Raw genomic sequence first — 14,409 nt, 5'->3', positions numbered from 1 at the left:
TTTACTTTCATCATGTTTCAAAAAAATAGATGATGCAAAAAAAACAATGATGTTTTCCTTGAGATGGGGGAAAAAGCATATAGAAATGTTTGCTCATTATCAGTCTTGATATGTTATTTGTTCCATTTTGTCATGGACCAATACCTTTCACAAGTCATTCTGCTGGTGTTCAAAAATTAATATTGATTAAAATGATTTTACAGGCTTTAGAATCTCTGCTTCTTTGTTTTTGTAACTGTTTATGCAGTGTAACTCTTCAGCCACCAGATGGCAGATACAAAATAATCTCTCTCTCTCTCTCTCTCTCTCTCTCTCTCTCTCTCTCTCTCTCTCTCTCTCTCTCTCTCTCTCTCTCTCTCTCTCTCTCTCTCTCTCTCTCTCTCTCTCTCTCTCTCTCTCTCTCTCTCTCTCTCTCTCCTCTCTCTCTCTCTCTCTCTCTCTCTCTCTCTCTCTCTCTCTCTCCTGGGGGTGTGGTTTTTACCAGGTCAGAAAGCATATGTCAACCAAGCAGTGAGTGAACAGTGCCTTACAGCCCATCACTTCAGTCCTCTTTGTTTTTAAAGTTGACAGCTTGCCGTGCCTTTTCCATCTTCAAATGGACAGTGCTTTTGATAACCTGGATGCAGCTGGTTTCCTGGAAATCTGGCAGCACTTCGATGCAGATGGTGAGGACGGTTATAACATGTTCATATGCATGTCCATTAATGATGAAATACATACCACAGTACTTTATAAATTACCTTCTGCTGCTGACTGAAATAAGACGGACAAATTGTCGACAGATTTGTGAATGCTGGTTGTAGGACTTTATGTTCTTATCATGGTAAATATTCTTGTCATAGCGAAAATAAGTTGTTGACTTTTTCTGTATCTGAAGAGTCCTGTGTTTACCTTAAGTATTAAGGAAAAGTGCACAGCAACAAGAAGTTGCAAGACTTTATACGGGTAAAAACTCTAAAATATGAAAATGTTTTGGCAGTGATGGATTCTCTTAGTGACATGATTGGAAGTTTGATTGTGATTGTGTGTGCGAAGTGAGACTTGTGTCATTGGACTTACAACCTGAGTGACTTGTTTAATTTGACAGATAATGGCCATATTGAGGGCAAAGAGCTTGATGACTTTTTCCGTCACATGATGAAGAGACTGGCCCCGCAGGTAAGTTAGCTTTGTGTGGATTCATTCATCCATAACTTGTGATGACAGCAGTTCAATACAGTGCATGTCAGTGGCAGCTGAACGGACACAAAGACACACAAAAAAATAATTTCCATCTGATATTGACAAACGCATACCATACAACTATACTGTCAATTTATATGCCACATCAATGACAATACTACTATAATACAGTGTAAATAATGTACATTTCTGTTTTCAAAATATAAATATATTTTGTAGTTTATCTTATTTCATTTATTGCACATGCTCTAAGGGTGCAGGCAACAATTTATTTTGAAATTTGCAGTTAAATCAATCAATGTTCTGCACACAATGGTATAATTCATTTTAGAATATTTAGGTTACTTATTTAAAGTGACACCATATGTCAACATTATAGCCTGAATCCGCTTTGAGGAAATACATCTGACTCTACAGCACTTGTGATGTCTCCTGTGTGGGCAGCTGAACCTCGACGCAGTTCTCTGGATGGGTGGGGTGACTGTAACGATGTAATGCAACACAATTAAAGAGCTCTGGTCTCCGTCAAAGGCAAAGTTCCTGACTCCAGTTATAACGGAAAACCTAATGTTCCAGTGTGTGTTTGCGTGTGTGATTGATCGGACTCCCTCGGACACTAATGGGGTTTTACTAAAACAAACAGACCACCGACCACATGTCACTCTGTCTCTGATGTTTGCTTTCCATCATAAATGCCCCCAGGATAATGTTGTGTGTTTTCACAGCACACTCATTCTATTATATTATACTCAACCATTATGTATCTGTTGGTCTTTTTCTCCCTTTGCTGCAACATATCCAGTAATTTACAGATTTTTCCCATATGAATCACCACATTTTCAATTGATTGCTTAAATTCAGATTAATTCATTTACATGTGATTCTGTAACTTAATATATCAGTCAAAACTAGAGAATACATGAGTTTGTTCTGTACTATACTTAGTGACTACAGTGTACAAATATTAATATGTGCTTTAAAAACAAAAAAGAAACATGCGCTTAGCAACAGGAGATTACTGGCGCCAAACATGAGTGTTTAAATGAAAGCCAGTGCTGAAGATAAATAGTTTCCTTTCTGGCACCTGCTAGTCTGCAGACTGTGTGCTCTGCACGGCACCAGGCATGATTTAGACCTCAGCACCATAGATCAACAGGTTTCTATAGTTACAGTACAGTGGAGGGAGTGGATAATTAGCTACAAATCATGTTTTAAAATAACTTCAATGGCTGAAAATGGTGCTTTAAGCTTTTGTCTCTGTGCTTTCAGCAAGAAAGAAACTGGTCTGCACAGGAAAAGGAAATGTGATTCTCAACTCAGATAAGCGTGCAACCCACTATCTGTGCAGCCTTTCTCATCTGAATTTATCTTTCGTTATAATCTGCTCCTCCGGACACTTTATTATCTATAACACTGTGGTGTAGACTGATGATAAAGTTGACTTAGGTTTAATGAATCAACTGCTTGCTGCTGCCAAAGTTAGTCAAGTCGTTAAAAGACACACAATCATGACACTTTGTATGTATTAGAAATATTTATTCTTTTCTTGGATGACAATTCTTGGAGACAACTGTTTATGGTAAAAGCACCACAGTCTTTTTTCTGTGTACTAGAAAGAGCGAGGACATGTAGAGTGAGCTGCCTATCCTAATGGTTGAGAAAGCAAACCTTGAGCGAAAAAAAGGGAGACCAAAAGGGTATCCATGGTGACAATGCTTTAAATAACTATGACTCAACCAGTTCCGCTTTTGCCCTTCAATTTCATTCCTTTAAGATTTTCAAATATTCAAAAGAATCTGCATATTTTTTCATTAATTTGTCCGGTTTAATGGAGGCTCTGGGGCCTGACAATTCAATGTTGCGTTTGAACCTTTTGCTTCTCTACAGGAGAAAGTGACTGACGAGAGAGTCCAGAAGCTCAAGCAAAGGTTTATGTCCGCCTATGATGTCACTGCTGATGGGAAACTGCAGATTCAGGAGGTACGTTACAATTTGTATCTAGAATCACTCCCTCATTCGCTTGATTTCCTTCAAACTAAAGGTAAGATGAAGAGCTAATTATAATAATAAAAATGATCCTTCCCATTGATGGTTATTGAAATTAAGCAGTTAAGTGACATCTAGCATCACACAGGTCAACTCCCTCACACCACTTCTCTCTCTCTCTCTCTCTCTCTCTCTCTCTCTCTCTCTCTCTCTCTCTCTCTCTCTCTCTCTATCTCATTCATATATATGTATATATATATATATATATATATATATATATATATATATATATATATATATACATATACGAAAACCTTCTCACTCCAACTTCCTCTTTATTCTAAATCTATCTTCCTCTTCTCTGTACAGACTCTGTCAGACTCTCTTTCTTCACTACCACTCCCTCTTCTTCTGCTACATTTTATTCATCTCATGTACCCATTACAATGATGCAGCTTGTAACTTCTTCATCAATCTTCTATATACAAACAGGATGTGTAACTGTACAGTAACACACACCTAATCTGAAAAGGTCTCACTTTATATTCATCAATTTTGGTCCTCCAATTACTTTTTGATTCAGTCAGTTTATTAACTTAAACAAACAGTTTAACAGGAACTGGCTGTTTCCCATGATGTAAAGCCATATTTTGATGATGTTGCTTTCTCAGTCTCTACTCTAAGTAATTGATGCGGCTCCAGTTGGCACAGCAGCAGTGCTTCATCAGAGCACTAAGTGCATTTTCTTTTATTCTGAAAAAGAAATATATGGCTTTCATTAGGCCAATCACTTAATGCATTCACCCCACATACACCAAATGCATTGGCTCTTACTCATAAAGCTGAAAATAAAATCAATACATCTCTGCCACTTAAACTGATTTACTGTCGCTGATGCAGGAACAATGTGGTCAAAACTCTTTGTAGCTACATGCCCTGCCGACCAAGTATGCACCATTAGACATGTTCTTCCCTGATGTGATACTTATGGTCCGCTTTTCAAAATTTGAAATCTGTATAACTTCCGGTTTGTTTTGTGGCATAATGAATGCAGCTCATGGCAGAAACAGTCATTCTTAATGACACTGATAACACCATACATACAGTATATATTGCACAGTACTGTATTTTGTGTGGATTGTTTATACTGAGCAGGTACTGATACAGCAACTGAGATTAATCCTGACTGTCAACAGTAAGATATATATATATATATATATAGGAATAAAGTTTGGAATATAGGAAGAAGAATACAATTAGAATCTACAGTATATATATATATATATATATATATATATATATATATATATATGCGACATGTGTCTCCACTGACCAGTTACTTGCTACTTTGTATACTGTATTCTGTTTAAAAAGTGCACTTGCACTTTTTGTATTTGTATATTGTTGAATCTCCAAATGTATCATTTATTTCCAGCAACTGTCAGCTTTTGTTTATGCCTGACAATTAATTTAAACCTTCAATCATCAGATTATTAGTTAATGATTTATCCCTGCTGACACAGGTCTGAAAACACCTAACGATGGCAAAAATTTTTATTTTTTTTTCGTTGATGTGCGTTTCTTTCCTGAACGTCTGGCTCTTCTGGAGTTGGCATCACTTTTGGTGCATTGCGCTTTTTCTGACTGTTTCTGAACTGAATGGCCGCAGTATCATCTTGCGTAAACATTAGATTGATGATGGGGGGCAGTTTAATCTGCTAATGGAGGGCTGGTACTATTAAAGAAGGACAGACAAGAGAGGAGCCAGGAGGAGCTGGGTTGGTCATACAAATGACAATAAAGCATAAATTCTCATATGTCCCTCGTATCTATCAATGCAGTCTCAGTCTGCAGAGGTTGGAGGATACCTGCAGCGAAATGTCTATAGATTATTGGAAATAAAAAGTATTTTTCCATATAGTGTCCCATCTTATCAGGATAATCCACAGGCTTTACTGTCAGTAGTTTGAATCCATTTCTTCTGTATAAAATAGATATTATGTAGATGTTTGACTGCCTTAAACTTAAGTTATTCTCTCCACGAAGACTTAAGAAAGCCTCATAGAACGTCGTCATCCAATCACTGCTCTCTGCTCTCTGACCTATTTTCCAGTTGGCCAATATGATCCTCCCTGAAGATGAGAACTTCCTGTTAGTGTTCCGCAGAGAAGCTCCTCTGGACAACAGTGTTGACTTCATGAAGGTATGGTCAAAGACTACACCAAACATCATTATGAGAGACGACAAGAGGGCAATAGGCAAGCTGCACCCACCAATAATTAGAACTGTTATGAATTAGTCAGCTACAATGTGTCAAAAAAAAAAGAAGCTATAAGACCAGTAAAGATTATACAGCAGCATAAAAATCACAAAGCCTTTACAGGTATTCTGATGTATGGTAGATTTTTATATAGATAGATATGTTTAGCTACTGCCACCATCCACATACAGTAGGCTACGTTGCTTAGCTTCTCTGGTGTGCTGACCATCATCTAAGTTGTTGTACTGTACTGATATGAAGCAACGTCATCTTACAGAAACCTAGGTCAGGTCATAAGTTTTTGGAATTACTTGGGAACACAGCATTTTGGTGCTTAAACATACTTACTTAGACCACAGTGTAAATGTTTGGATTTTAAGGAAAACTACTGGGAAGCTAAAGAGAGATATAAACACTTCAAAAATAAATAAATAAATTATGGACTGGCCCTTTAAATAAATTCATGAAAAAACTACAGGTGGAGCTCACCTAAGTGTCTGTACCTGCTTCTCCAAACTGTGGGCATAGGTAATACACTAACTTTGGATAAATACCTCATGCAACCACACTGCAAAGAATCTGATCTACCTCTTTAAGAATCAGAGCACCAGATTGTTACATTGTCATGCCTAAAGATACTTTAACAATTGCAGATGCCGCATTGTGAGCCTGTTACGCAAACTAGGAAATAAATGAATTACAAGAAAATGATAATGAGATGCAACAAATGAACATTTTCCTGCTTAACTCGTAAAACAACAACTACCAGAAAACAGAAAAGAGGAGAAGGTATCAGTGGCTCGAGTTGCAACACATGCAGAGTATGAGGAAGTCTTTCAGCAACCTCAGAACGATGAATTTTAACCACACTTGAACTAGTGCACCAGTGTTTAAATTGTCAAAGTAGTGGTGGAAACATTCAATGGGGCTCATTTTATCTTTGATAAAATCTTAATTACAAGCTGGTTTAAACTATCTGGATTATATCTATTTTGTATTTATTGAGTTTTATTACCTATTTCAAAAGTGAGTCTTCATTGTGATGATTGCATTAAAAAAACACAAGAGAACTCCACACCACTAGCTAGGATAGTGACTTTTGATGTTGTCATATTAATCCCAACAAGTTCAAAATCACTCATAACCACTGTACGTTGCATATGAGCATTTACTGATTTGCCCTTTCCTGCCCACTGCAGATATGGAGGAGGTACGATGTGGACAGCAGCGGCTACATATCCGCTCGGGAACTCAAGGTTAACAACCCAAACGCACAACACAACATATTACACATCTCTTTTCTGTTGAAAGAACAACCTTCAGCGGTGGCAGAGAGCGAGTGTACAGAATTTCCTTGTCTGTCAAACACTGAGATGTTTGTCCTCTTCCTCACTACACATGATATAAGTACCCTTTGTTTTCATAGAATGTGTTTGATAATAATTTGATTGTCTTGTTGTCTGATTATGTGATGATAAACTTTTGTTCTCAGGCTTTCCTAAAAGATCTGTTCCAACAGCATCACAAGGAAGTGTCATCTGATAAACTGGACGAGTACACAGACACAATGGTAGTAATACAATACAAGTTTATTCTTTGTCTAGCTTTAAAACAGTAAAGGGCAGCCCTTTAACTCAGGTGTTTTAGTCAGCATGCTAACACTCATTCAACGGCATCACCCTGATGTGCCAATTGGAGCGATTCAATCTTTACCACCATGGCTGCTAGGCTGACCAAAGTCCCCCACATTTGGCCGGTGACAGATGCTAATTTCCAAAGCGGCGGGAAAAATACGTTCCTAACTCATTCACCATACGGTCCACATGCATTAAAGTGTAAAACAAAAAGGTCCTAGCCTCATGAATAAAAGAAAAAACGTGATCATAGTGGTTGAGGCAGTTGCTTGCCATCCTCTGCGGTTGACTTATAATATAGCGGTTATCGTGACAGCCCTAACTGTATGTAGTGGTTGTGTAGAGCTGGTTTGAACAGTCAAATCATGCAATTGTCAGGCAGCTCACTGTACATTTATTCATTTTTTTTCACAAATTAAAGCAAAAAACTCTAAAATGATGTAAGTGGCTGCAGTCAGCTACTGTATTGTGCCAAATGAAAAGATGAATCAGATGATTGTGTGTGCTACTGCAGCCATTAGCAGACACCAGTGTCTGCCCAAGTTACTTCTATGGAAACCCAAAATCTTTTCTTTCAATTTGGAAGAGATTGGTTCACGCTCCGTGTCGGATCAAATGATGGGTTGGCTCTAGAGTCACAGACAGCAACAGTAGAGACAGGCAGACTCACAGACAGAGTCACCTCAGTTCTTTTCATGTATCTCTGTATTTCATCCTTTTCTTGCAGATGAAAATCTTTGACAAAAACAAGGATGGCTGTTTGGATTTGAACGACTTGGCCAGGTACTTTTCGATGAGCATGAAAAAGACCCATTGTTAAAAGACCCGGAAATGTTAACATGTTTGTCGCTTCTGATTGTATCTGTATGAGATTAACAGGCAGATGGTTAAATCACCAACATTACATTTTGTGTTCATGTTAAAAATGTTAATATTGATAAGATATTTTGACTGTTACAGTGTTTTGATTGCAACAAAAAACATTTTTTACATTTTTCATGAGGAATGTTTTCTCTGTGATAACATGAATGCTTGTAAAAGATCTATTTTACCGTCAATTAGGATCTTGGCTTTGGAGGAGAATTTCCTGCTCCAGTTCCAAATGGATGTAATTATATTCTGTATCTTGAGTAAATCATGTTGCAACACTTTAACAAGTTATGTTCTAATTTCTCTCTACCCATATTCTTAACAACTCATCTCTTCTTTTCCCAAGGCCTGCAGTAAAGAAGAGAGAAAGAGAGACTTTGAGAAGATCTTTGATCATTATGATGTTGTAAGTACTATAACACATTGCAGGTGACACCGTTACAATCGCCCTTAACATCTCCCTTTAGAGGCACCCATGGGCAAAAACGTCTCCTGTGCCACCAAAGCTGCCCAGCAGCAGTCTTACATATATTATCAAAGGACAGTACTCCTCCATTGCACAAGAGGAAGAACTTGCAGGCATCACCTCCACTAAACCTTTTCCCAATTAATAGCACTCTAAAATTTGCATGTGGGAGTGGGGGATGGGTGGGGGTGCAGAAGAGGACTTGGTGCAGCCTCCGTTAAAGCAATTAACTCCCTTACCTCTGTAATAAAACCTAATGAAATAAAGCACCCAATATGTTGTCAAGTCACTCTCTGGGATGATGAGTTAACTACATCAGACTCATTCACAGTACAGCTTGAGATCGGAGGCACTGATAAGCTTCCGCTCTTCTGTAAAATCGTGTTTATGAGCTCGTCTGTGTTGTCAGGTAGTGCACAATGAGTGGCTCGTGGGATTTGATTCTGCCTGCACTTACTTTAATGTTCAGAGAAGCTTTGTGAGAAGTACTCTGCTACGCCTCACTAACGCTCAACAATATCTAGACTGTTTGATATACTTGAACGAGCTCACAACTGACATCAGGACAGCAGAAACCCAGCACATCAATAAAAAAGGGTTTAAATAACTCCAGTGAGAAGGAGGGTCAGAAACATTGCATTTTGTCTGCAGTTTGTGTATCGAATGACTTACTGAATAATGTGAGTAGGATGTGAATTAGATTGAGTAATCTGAATCCCTTCTTTCTATCTTTTCTCGTATTCTTTCTTTTCTTCTCTGTCTGTTCAGAGTAAGACAGGAGCGCTGGAGGGAGATGAGGTGGACGGCTTTGTCAAGGACATGATGGGGCTGGTCAGGGTAAGAGAATATCCTGCCAACATGCTTTCTTACATTCAGATTTGAGAGTGATGTAATGTTACTGATTTATATGAATTGTAAATATTCCTTCCTTTACTGCTCACATCAGGCTTAGTATCAAACTTCAATAGTTTCCGGGTAACTGCCAAAATCATCAACAATAGAAATGACAGAGCTAATCATTGAAGTCAAATGCACATATCAGATATATATCACTTCTGTGATATTTGTCATAGTAAACTGAATTTTGGATTATTGTTCATAGAAAACAATTTTGAATTTCTGGAAAACTTGTTAATTGAGTTGTATGGGCGTCGACCCATGTGAACGTTACATAGTGATGGCCCCTGGACTTAATTCACCCCTGTCATCTGTTTTTACCCCAAACTATTGATTTATAGGTTATCTCTTCACTTGTGCATTATTGACCAATTTGAACAATACCCCAATTTACTATTAATACTGCATTGATCTATACGTCACAATAGTTCACAAAATTTCAGCAATATTATTATTTAATTTTCTATTCTTCCATGTATTGAGATATTCTGTAGTAAAATTCACGGATGTTTACACAATTCTTATTCTGTTTCCTTTTTATGTGTATTTGTTCTGCTGATCATTTCTTTATATATTTCTACTCTATTGTGGAGTAAAAACAATTTTTTTCCCTATGGATCAATGAAGTATTCCTGATTCTGACTGATGACTAGCTATAGTGTAATGTCTTTCCTCTGTCCTCCGTCCTCTGCAGCCCAATCTCACGAGTGCTGAGCTGGACAAGCTGCGAGGCGTTCTGCTGCGTCACTGTGATGTCAACAAAGATGGAAAGATCCAGAGAAATGAGCTGGCTCTGTGTCTGGGAGTCAAACCTAAACTTAGTTAGAAAGCTGTAATCTAAAACACTGACTCCGTATTCGTTGTATAGTAAACAGTGGTAGAATGTTGTGTTTTCATTAAGAGGTTTTTAATCGTGGAAATGATAGAAACACTGTGTAAAACTGTGTGATGCGAAATAGATTAAATGACTGTAGATCTTCTGGAATGACAGTGTTTCCAGTGCATGTTGTAGTCCAAAGAAAGGAATGAGATGTGAATGTTGTTTTGGCTAAAATAACTGTCTGAGCTGTATGATTTGTGGTTTTTTAATCATGTCAGTGAACATGTTTTTTAAAAACATAGAATGTTTTTCACTGTAATATAAATTTTTCTTCTATTAGTTTGGTGCTGGAGTTTGTTGGCTTTTACTGATGTTTGGCCATTTGCATGTTTCTCTGCCAAAGAAGGCTAAAGTATGTTGTAATTTTAATATAATGTGCGCAGAGGAAATAAATTGAGGATGACGATAAAGTGACATATGGATTTTTTTCGGTTCTTGTTTTTTTGGCTAGGGTCATTTCAAAGCACTTTTAAATATACACAAATGAAACTCTTAAAACATACTCAAAAACTCTTGATTTAAATTTACATTCTAAGTTTTTGTTACATACTAGCAAATAAGTAACATTTTGATCTGATAGTATAGTAAAAACATACACACAACAGTTTTTGTATAAGACTTATTCCTGAAATCTTGATTTTGAATTACAAATGATCTTTGAAATAGACCTTGGTTACAAACAACTATTTATATAGTGCATGTGTCCAAGCATTGACAAGTTGTTGCGTTATTATAAGACCACCACCACTCCTTCCCATCCAACTGATTTTTACACAAATACATTTTGAAAGTGTTAAAATGCACTTGACTTCACACCAAAGATTGAATTTGTTGTACAGTGGCTACTGTGGCAGTAGGCCAATGACGTCACATTAAATCACTTGGGGTCAGTCTTTTTTTCCAGATCTGGGTATAGAAGGATCCAGTCATTTAATTGGAGAAGTTTTGATACTACTCACTTATTTTATTCCACTGTATACTATACTATACATAATGGTTGTTTGGATGCAAGGAATGAATTACAATACATAATATAAACTTATTCACTCATTTATGCAAAAACTATTTTCAGAAACACTCCATGCCAGCTTGATATTCTGTGTGTAAACCAGTATAGCTTTGGAGATGTAGAGGTTAACATTTGGACTGAACGGTTTCATCCCTACAGACACACTGTGACTCAGGTCACTGTGACTGCCCCCCCCCCAATCGGTCGAGACAGACGGTCCTCTTTAGAGCTGGGTCTGTTTGATGTTCCTGCCTGTTAAAAGGAAGGTTTTTGTTGCCACTGTGTGCTTAAGATTCCCAGATAAATAATATACATAGATATTGTTATTATTATTATAGATATAGCGGTTCATGGGGGGATTGTTGGGTCTCTGTAAATCATAAATAAGTCATAGAGTGGGGTCTAGTCTGCTCTATATGTATAGTGTCTTGAGATAACTTTCGTTATGATTTGGAACTATAAATAAAATTGAATTTAATTGACACTTCTCTTGTGAGATACAACAAGATGACAGGGTGCGTCTTTGTTTGCTGTCACAATTTGTTGTAAAGTCTAAGCCAGAGAATAGAAACCAGTGTGGTGGATAAGTAGAAGGAAACCCTTCCGACCACTAAGAGGGAGCTAATGGTGTGGACCTAAAAGCTTTACTCTGCCACAGACTGCCTGATTGGCCTTCTCGTCTCCACAAAGCTGCTGTTTGGTGTTTGTCTATCTCTCTCTCTAGGTGTGTGTGTGTGTGTGTGTGTGTGTGTGTGTGTGTGTGTGTGTGTGTGTGTGTGTGTGTGTGTGTGTGTGTGTGTGTGTGTGTGTGTGTGTGTGTGTGTGTGTGTGTGTGTGTGTGTGTGTGTGTGTGTGTGTGTGTGTGTGTGTGTGTGTGTGTGTGCGTGTGTGCGTGTGTGCGTGTGTGCGTGTGCGTGTGTGTGTGTGTGTGTGTGTGTGTTGAGCTACACAGTGAAGGCCTTATGATTGTGTGTATTTGTGTGGGCGGAGCAGCTGCTCCCAAAACAAACTGTTTCCCATTTAGGCTGAAAGCTTTTCTCCACCTCATCAGGCCTCATTAACACTGGATGTTTACGGTCATCGGGGTGCAGTAACAGGGAATTTCTCTAAAATAATATCTTATTATTCTCATAATCAAAGTAGAATTGAAGCATAATTGAAGCACTTTAATGGAGAAATAATCAATAATATATTTTCTTTCAAAAACAAGAGGGTGGAAGGAGCTCCTTTCACTGATTGTATTCTTATCTTTTATATTTCCTCTTGAATTATGCTCCATGTGGGATGAATAACAGGCTGAATCTGGACTGCCTGACTGTCCTTGTATTCGTTGTTATAGTTTCCAGATTTTCAGCCTACAAAGAAGATATCTTAAGCCCTTTGAGTCTTGTAACCTTGCTGAGCCCTGTTGTCAAATCAATCCCTAAAGGAAAATGCTTTACCCATCCATTTGTTCTCTGTTTCACCTGTAAACAAAGTGATGGTCAGGACTGGTGGTGGTTAAACAGTGAATTGAGTGATAGTGGAGTGAGTTTTTTTTGTTTAATCTGACACAAAAAAATCAAAAATGCATCATATCCAAGTAGCAGTTTTTGGAGGATGGAGGTTGGTTAAAAGATTTAACTCACGGAAAGTAAAAAAATTGTACAAATATATAATTTTTTGCCTTTTTTTTTACGTGGATATTTTTGTCCTCTAAGATAATAAGAAGAAGGTCGTTTTAAAGGGATGCACAAGGGTTAAGTAATGTCCAGTCTATAAAATGGCTTCCATTCATTCTGTAGTGATGTGGCCTTTATCCAACTGAAGTCTCACATTCAAACAGCCCTGAACCAGCATTGCTCCGAGCTCCTAAACAGGTTATCAGGCAGTTAGCTGGGACTTAAGTAATGATTTATTTAGTGGTGTTCCGCTGCTGTCGCATTAACAAGTGCTTCACCTGGGGCTTTAAAGCTGTGGTGTGTGATCTGTTAATGAAGCGAGGAACATGACACAAATGGTGCAAAACCAAGAAAATGTAGCTATGGTCAAACAAAAGGGCGTGCTGTGTATCCCCCTTTGTAAGGCTACTGCTACTTGCTAGTGGTTTATTGTTGATTAATTAATTAAACTAATCGATCACTCAGTTTATGAAGAAATTGAACAAACAAAAGATTAAAGCAAAGGAGAAAAATACACTTCAATTTCAGCAGTCAATATGTTTCTGTTTTAACCATAACAAAGCCCAACACATTTTTTAGTTAAGTTCTCTCTGAAAGATAATAATAAATACAAAATATTCCAAATAAGGACATTCATCTAAAACGTTGTATGTATATTAACACGAAACATGGTCTGTCTCAGAGCAAAAATGACAATCATCTGAGACAAATTCATTCATTGCCACAATTTCATGTAAAATACGCAATTGTTAATCCAGTTTTGGTTGACGGTTTTTGAAGCATACTCCGTACAGGTTTTTTACCTCAGATTAGTTTTTCAAATAATCTCTCTATGGTGTGAGACGGAGAGAGAGAGCAAAGCCTCTCCCTTCCATACAGAGCATCATTTAATGTTCCCATTGCTTAATGCTGCCCTCCTGTGGTCAAGCTCAAGCATCGCAGTCATTAATACATTTTTTTTTATTTAAATGAATACTATAGCTATGAGAGAAGAACAAACACAAACCCATGTGTGGAGTAGAGTCCTTCTCTGAAATACTGAAACGTCTATGCAGAACTATTTTAAGCCTGATTTATTGCACTTGCTGCTCAAACAAAGTAGAAATAATTGTGGAACTTCCTTCACTTTTCGACTAAAATGGATCGGTTCACTTTCCAGACGATGGTTTTATTCCCCATAATAATTTGTTGCCTGTCCATGAGTGTTAGCTTGACACATGATGTCTGATAGGCTTCCACAAAATGTTTCCTGTTTCTAAAACGGTTTTGTATTAACCAACACTTTTCCACGCAACTTAAAACAGAGAAATATGTGTGTTACTATATCTAATTTTATTGACCAGGCTGCCATAACTTTATATAAACTGCTTCCAGATATTATGAAAGAATGGCTGGCTAGCTGCGTGAGGCTGGTGTGTGCTTGTCTGTGCTCAGCTGAGAACAATACGTTTTTACATTTATAAAGGCCAAGGCAGCAGGCTCTTTAGAGGGACAGGCCACTGACCCTGGGTTCTTTTCTTCTTCTTCTTTCTTTCTCTGGCACCAGCGCATTCTCACTAAGTAA

General features: G+C 37.7%; 1 protein-coding gene across 1 annotated transcript; it reads left to right on the top strand.

The window, feature by feature from the left end:
• The first annotated feature begins 522 nt into the window (after positions 1–522).
• Positions 523–10,570, top strand: LOC310950327 (secretagogin-like). Its single transcript, XM_083918068.1, has 11 exons — positions 523–665; positions 1,088–1,158; positions 3,070–3,162; positions 5,282–5,371; positions 6,628–6,684; positions 6,921–6,998; positions 7,790–7,845; positions 8,125–8,170; positions 8,279–8,338; positions 9,167–9,235; positions 9,990–10,570. The coding sequence occupies exons 1-11, from the start codon at positions 596–598 to the stop codon at positions 10,119–10,121; spliced, it is 822 nt and encodes a 273-aa protein (XP_083774194.1). The 5' UTR covers positions 523–595; the 3' UTR covers positions 10,122–10,570.
• The last annotated feature ends 3,839 nt before the right edge of the window (positions 10,571–14,409 follow it).

The sequence above is a fragment of the Echiichthys vipera genome (assembly GCF_963691815.1).
Source record: "Echiichthys vipera genome assembly, chromosome: 8".
Classification (NCBI taxonomy): domain Eukaryota; kingdom Metazoa; phylum Chordata; class Actinopteri; order Perciformes; family Trachinidae; genus Echiichthys; species Echiichthys vipera.
The sequence above is the reverse complement of the archived record's forward strand: the minus strand, read 5'-3'. Positions and strand labels throughout refer to the sequence as shown.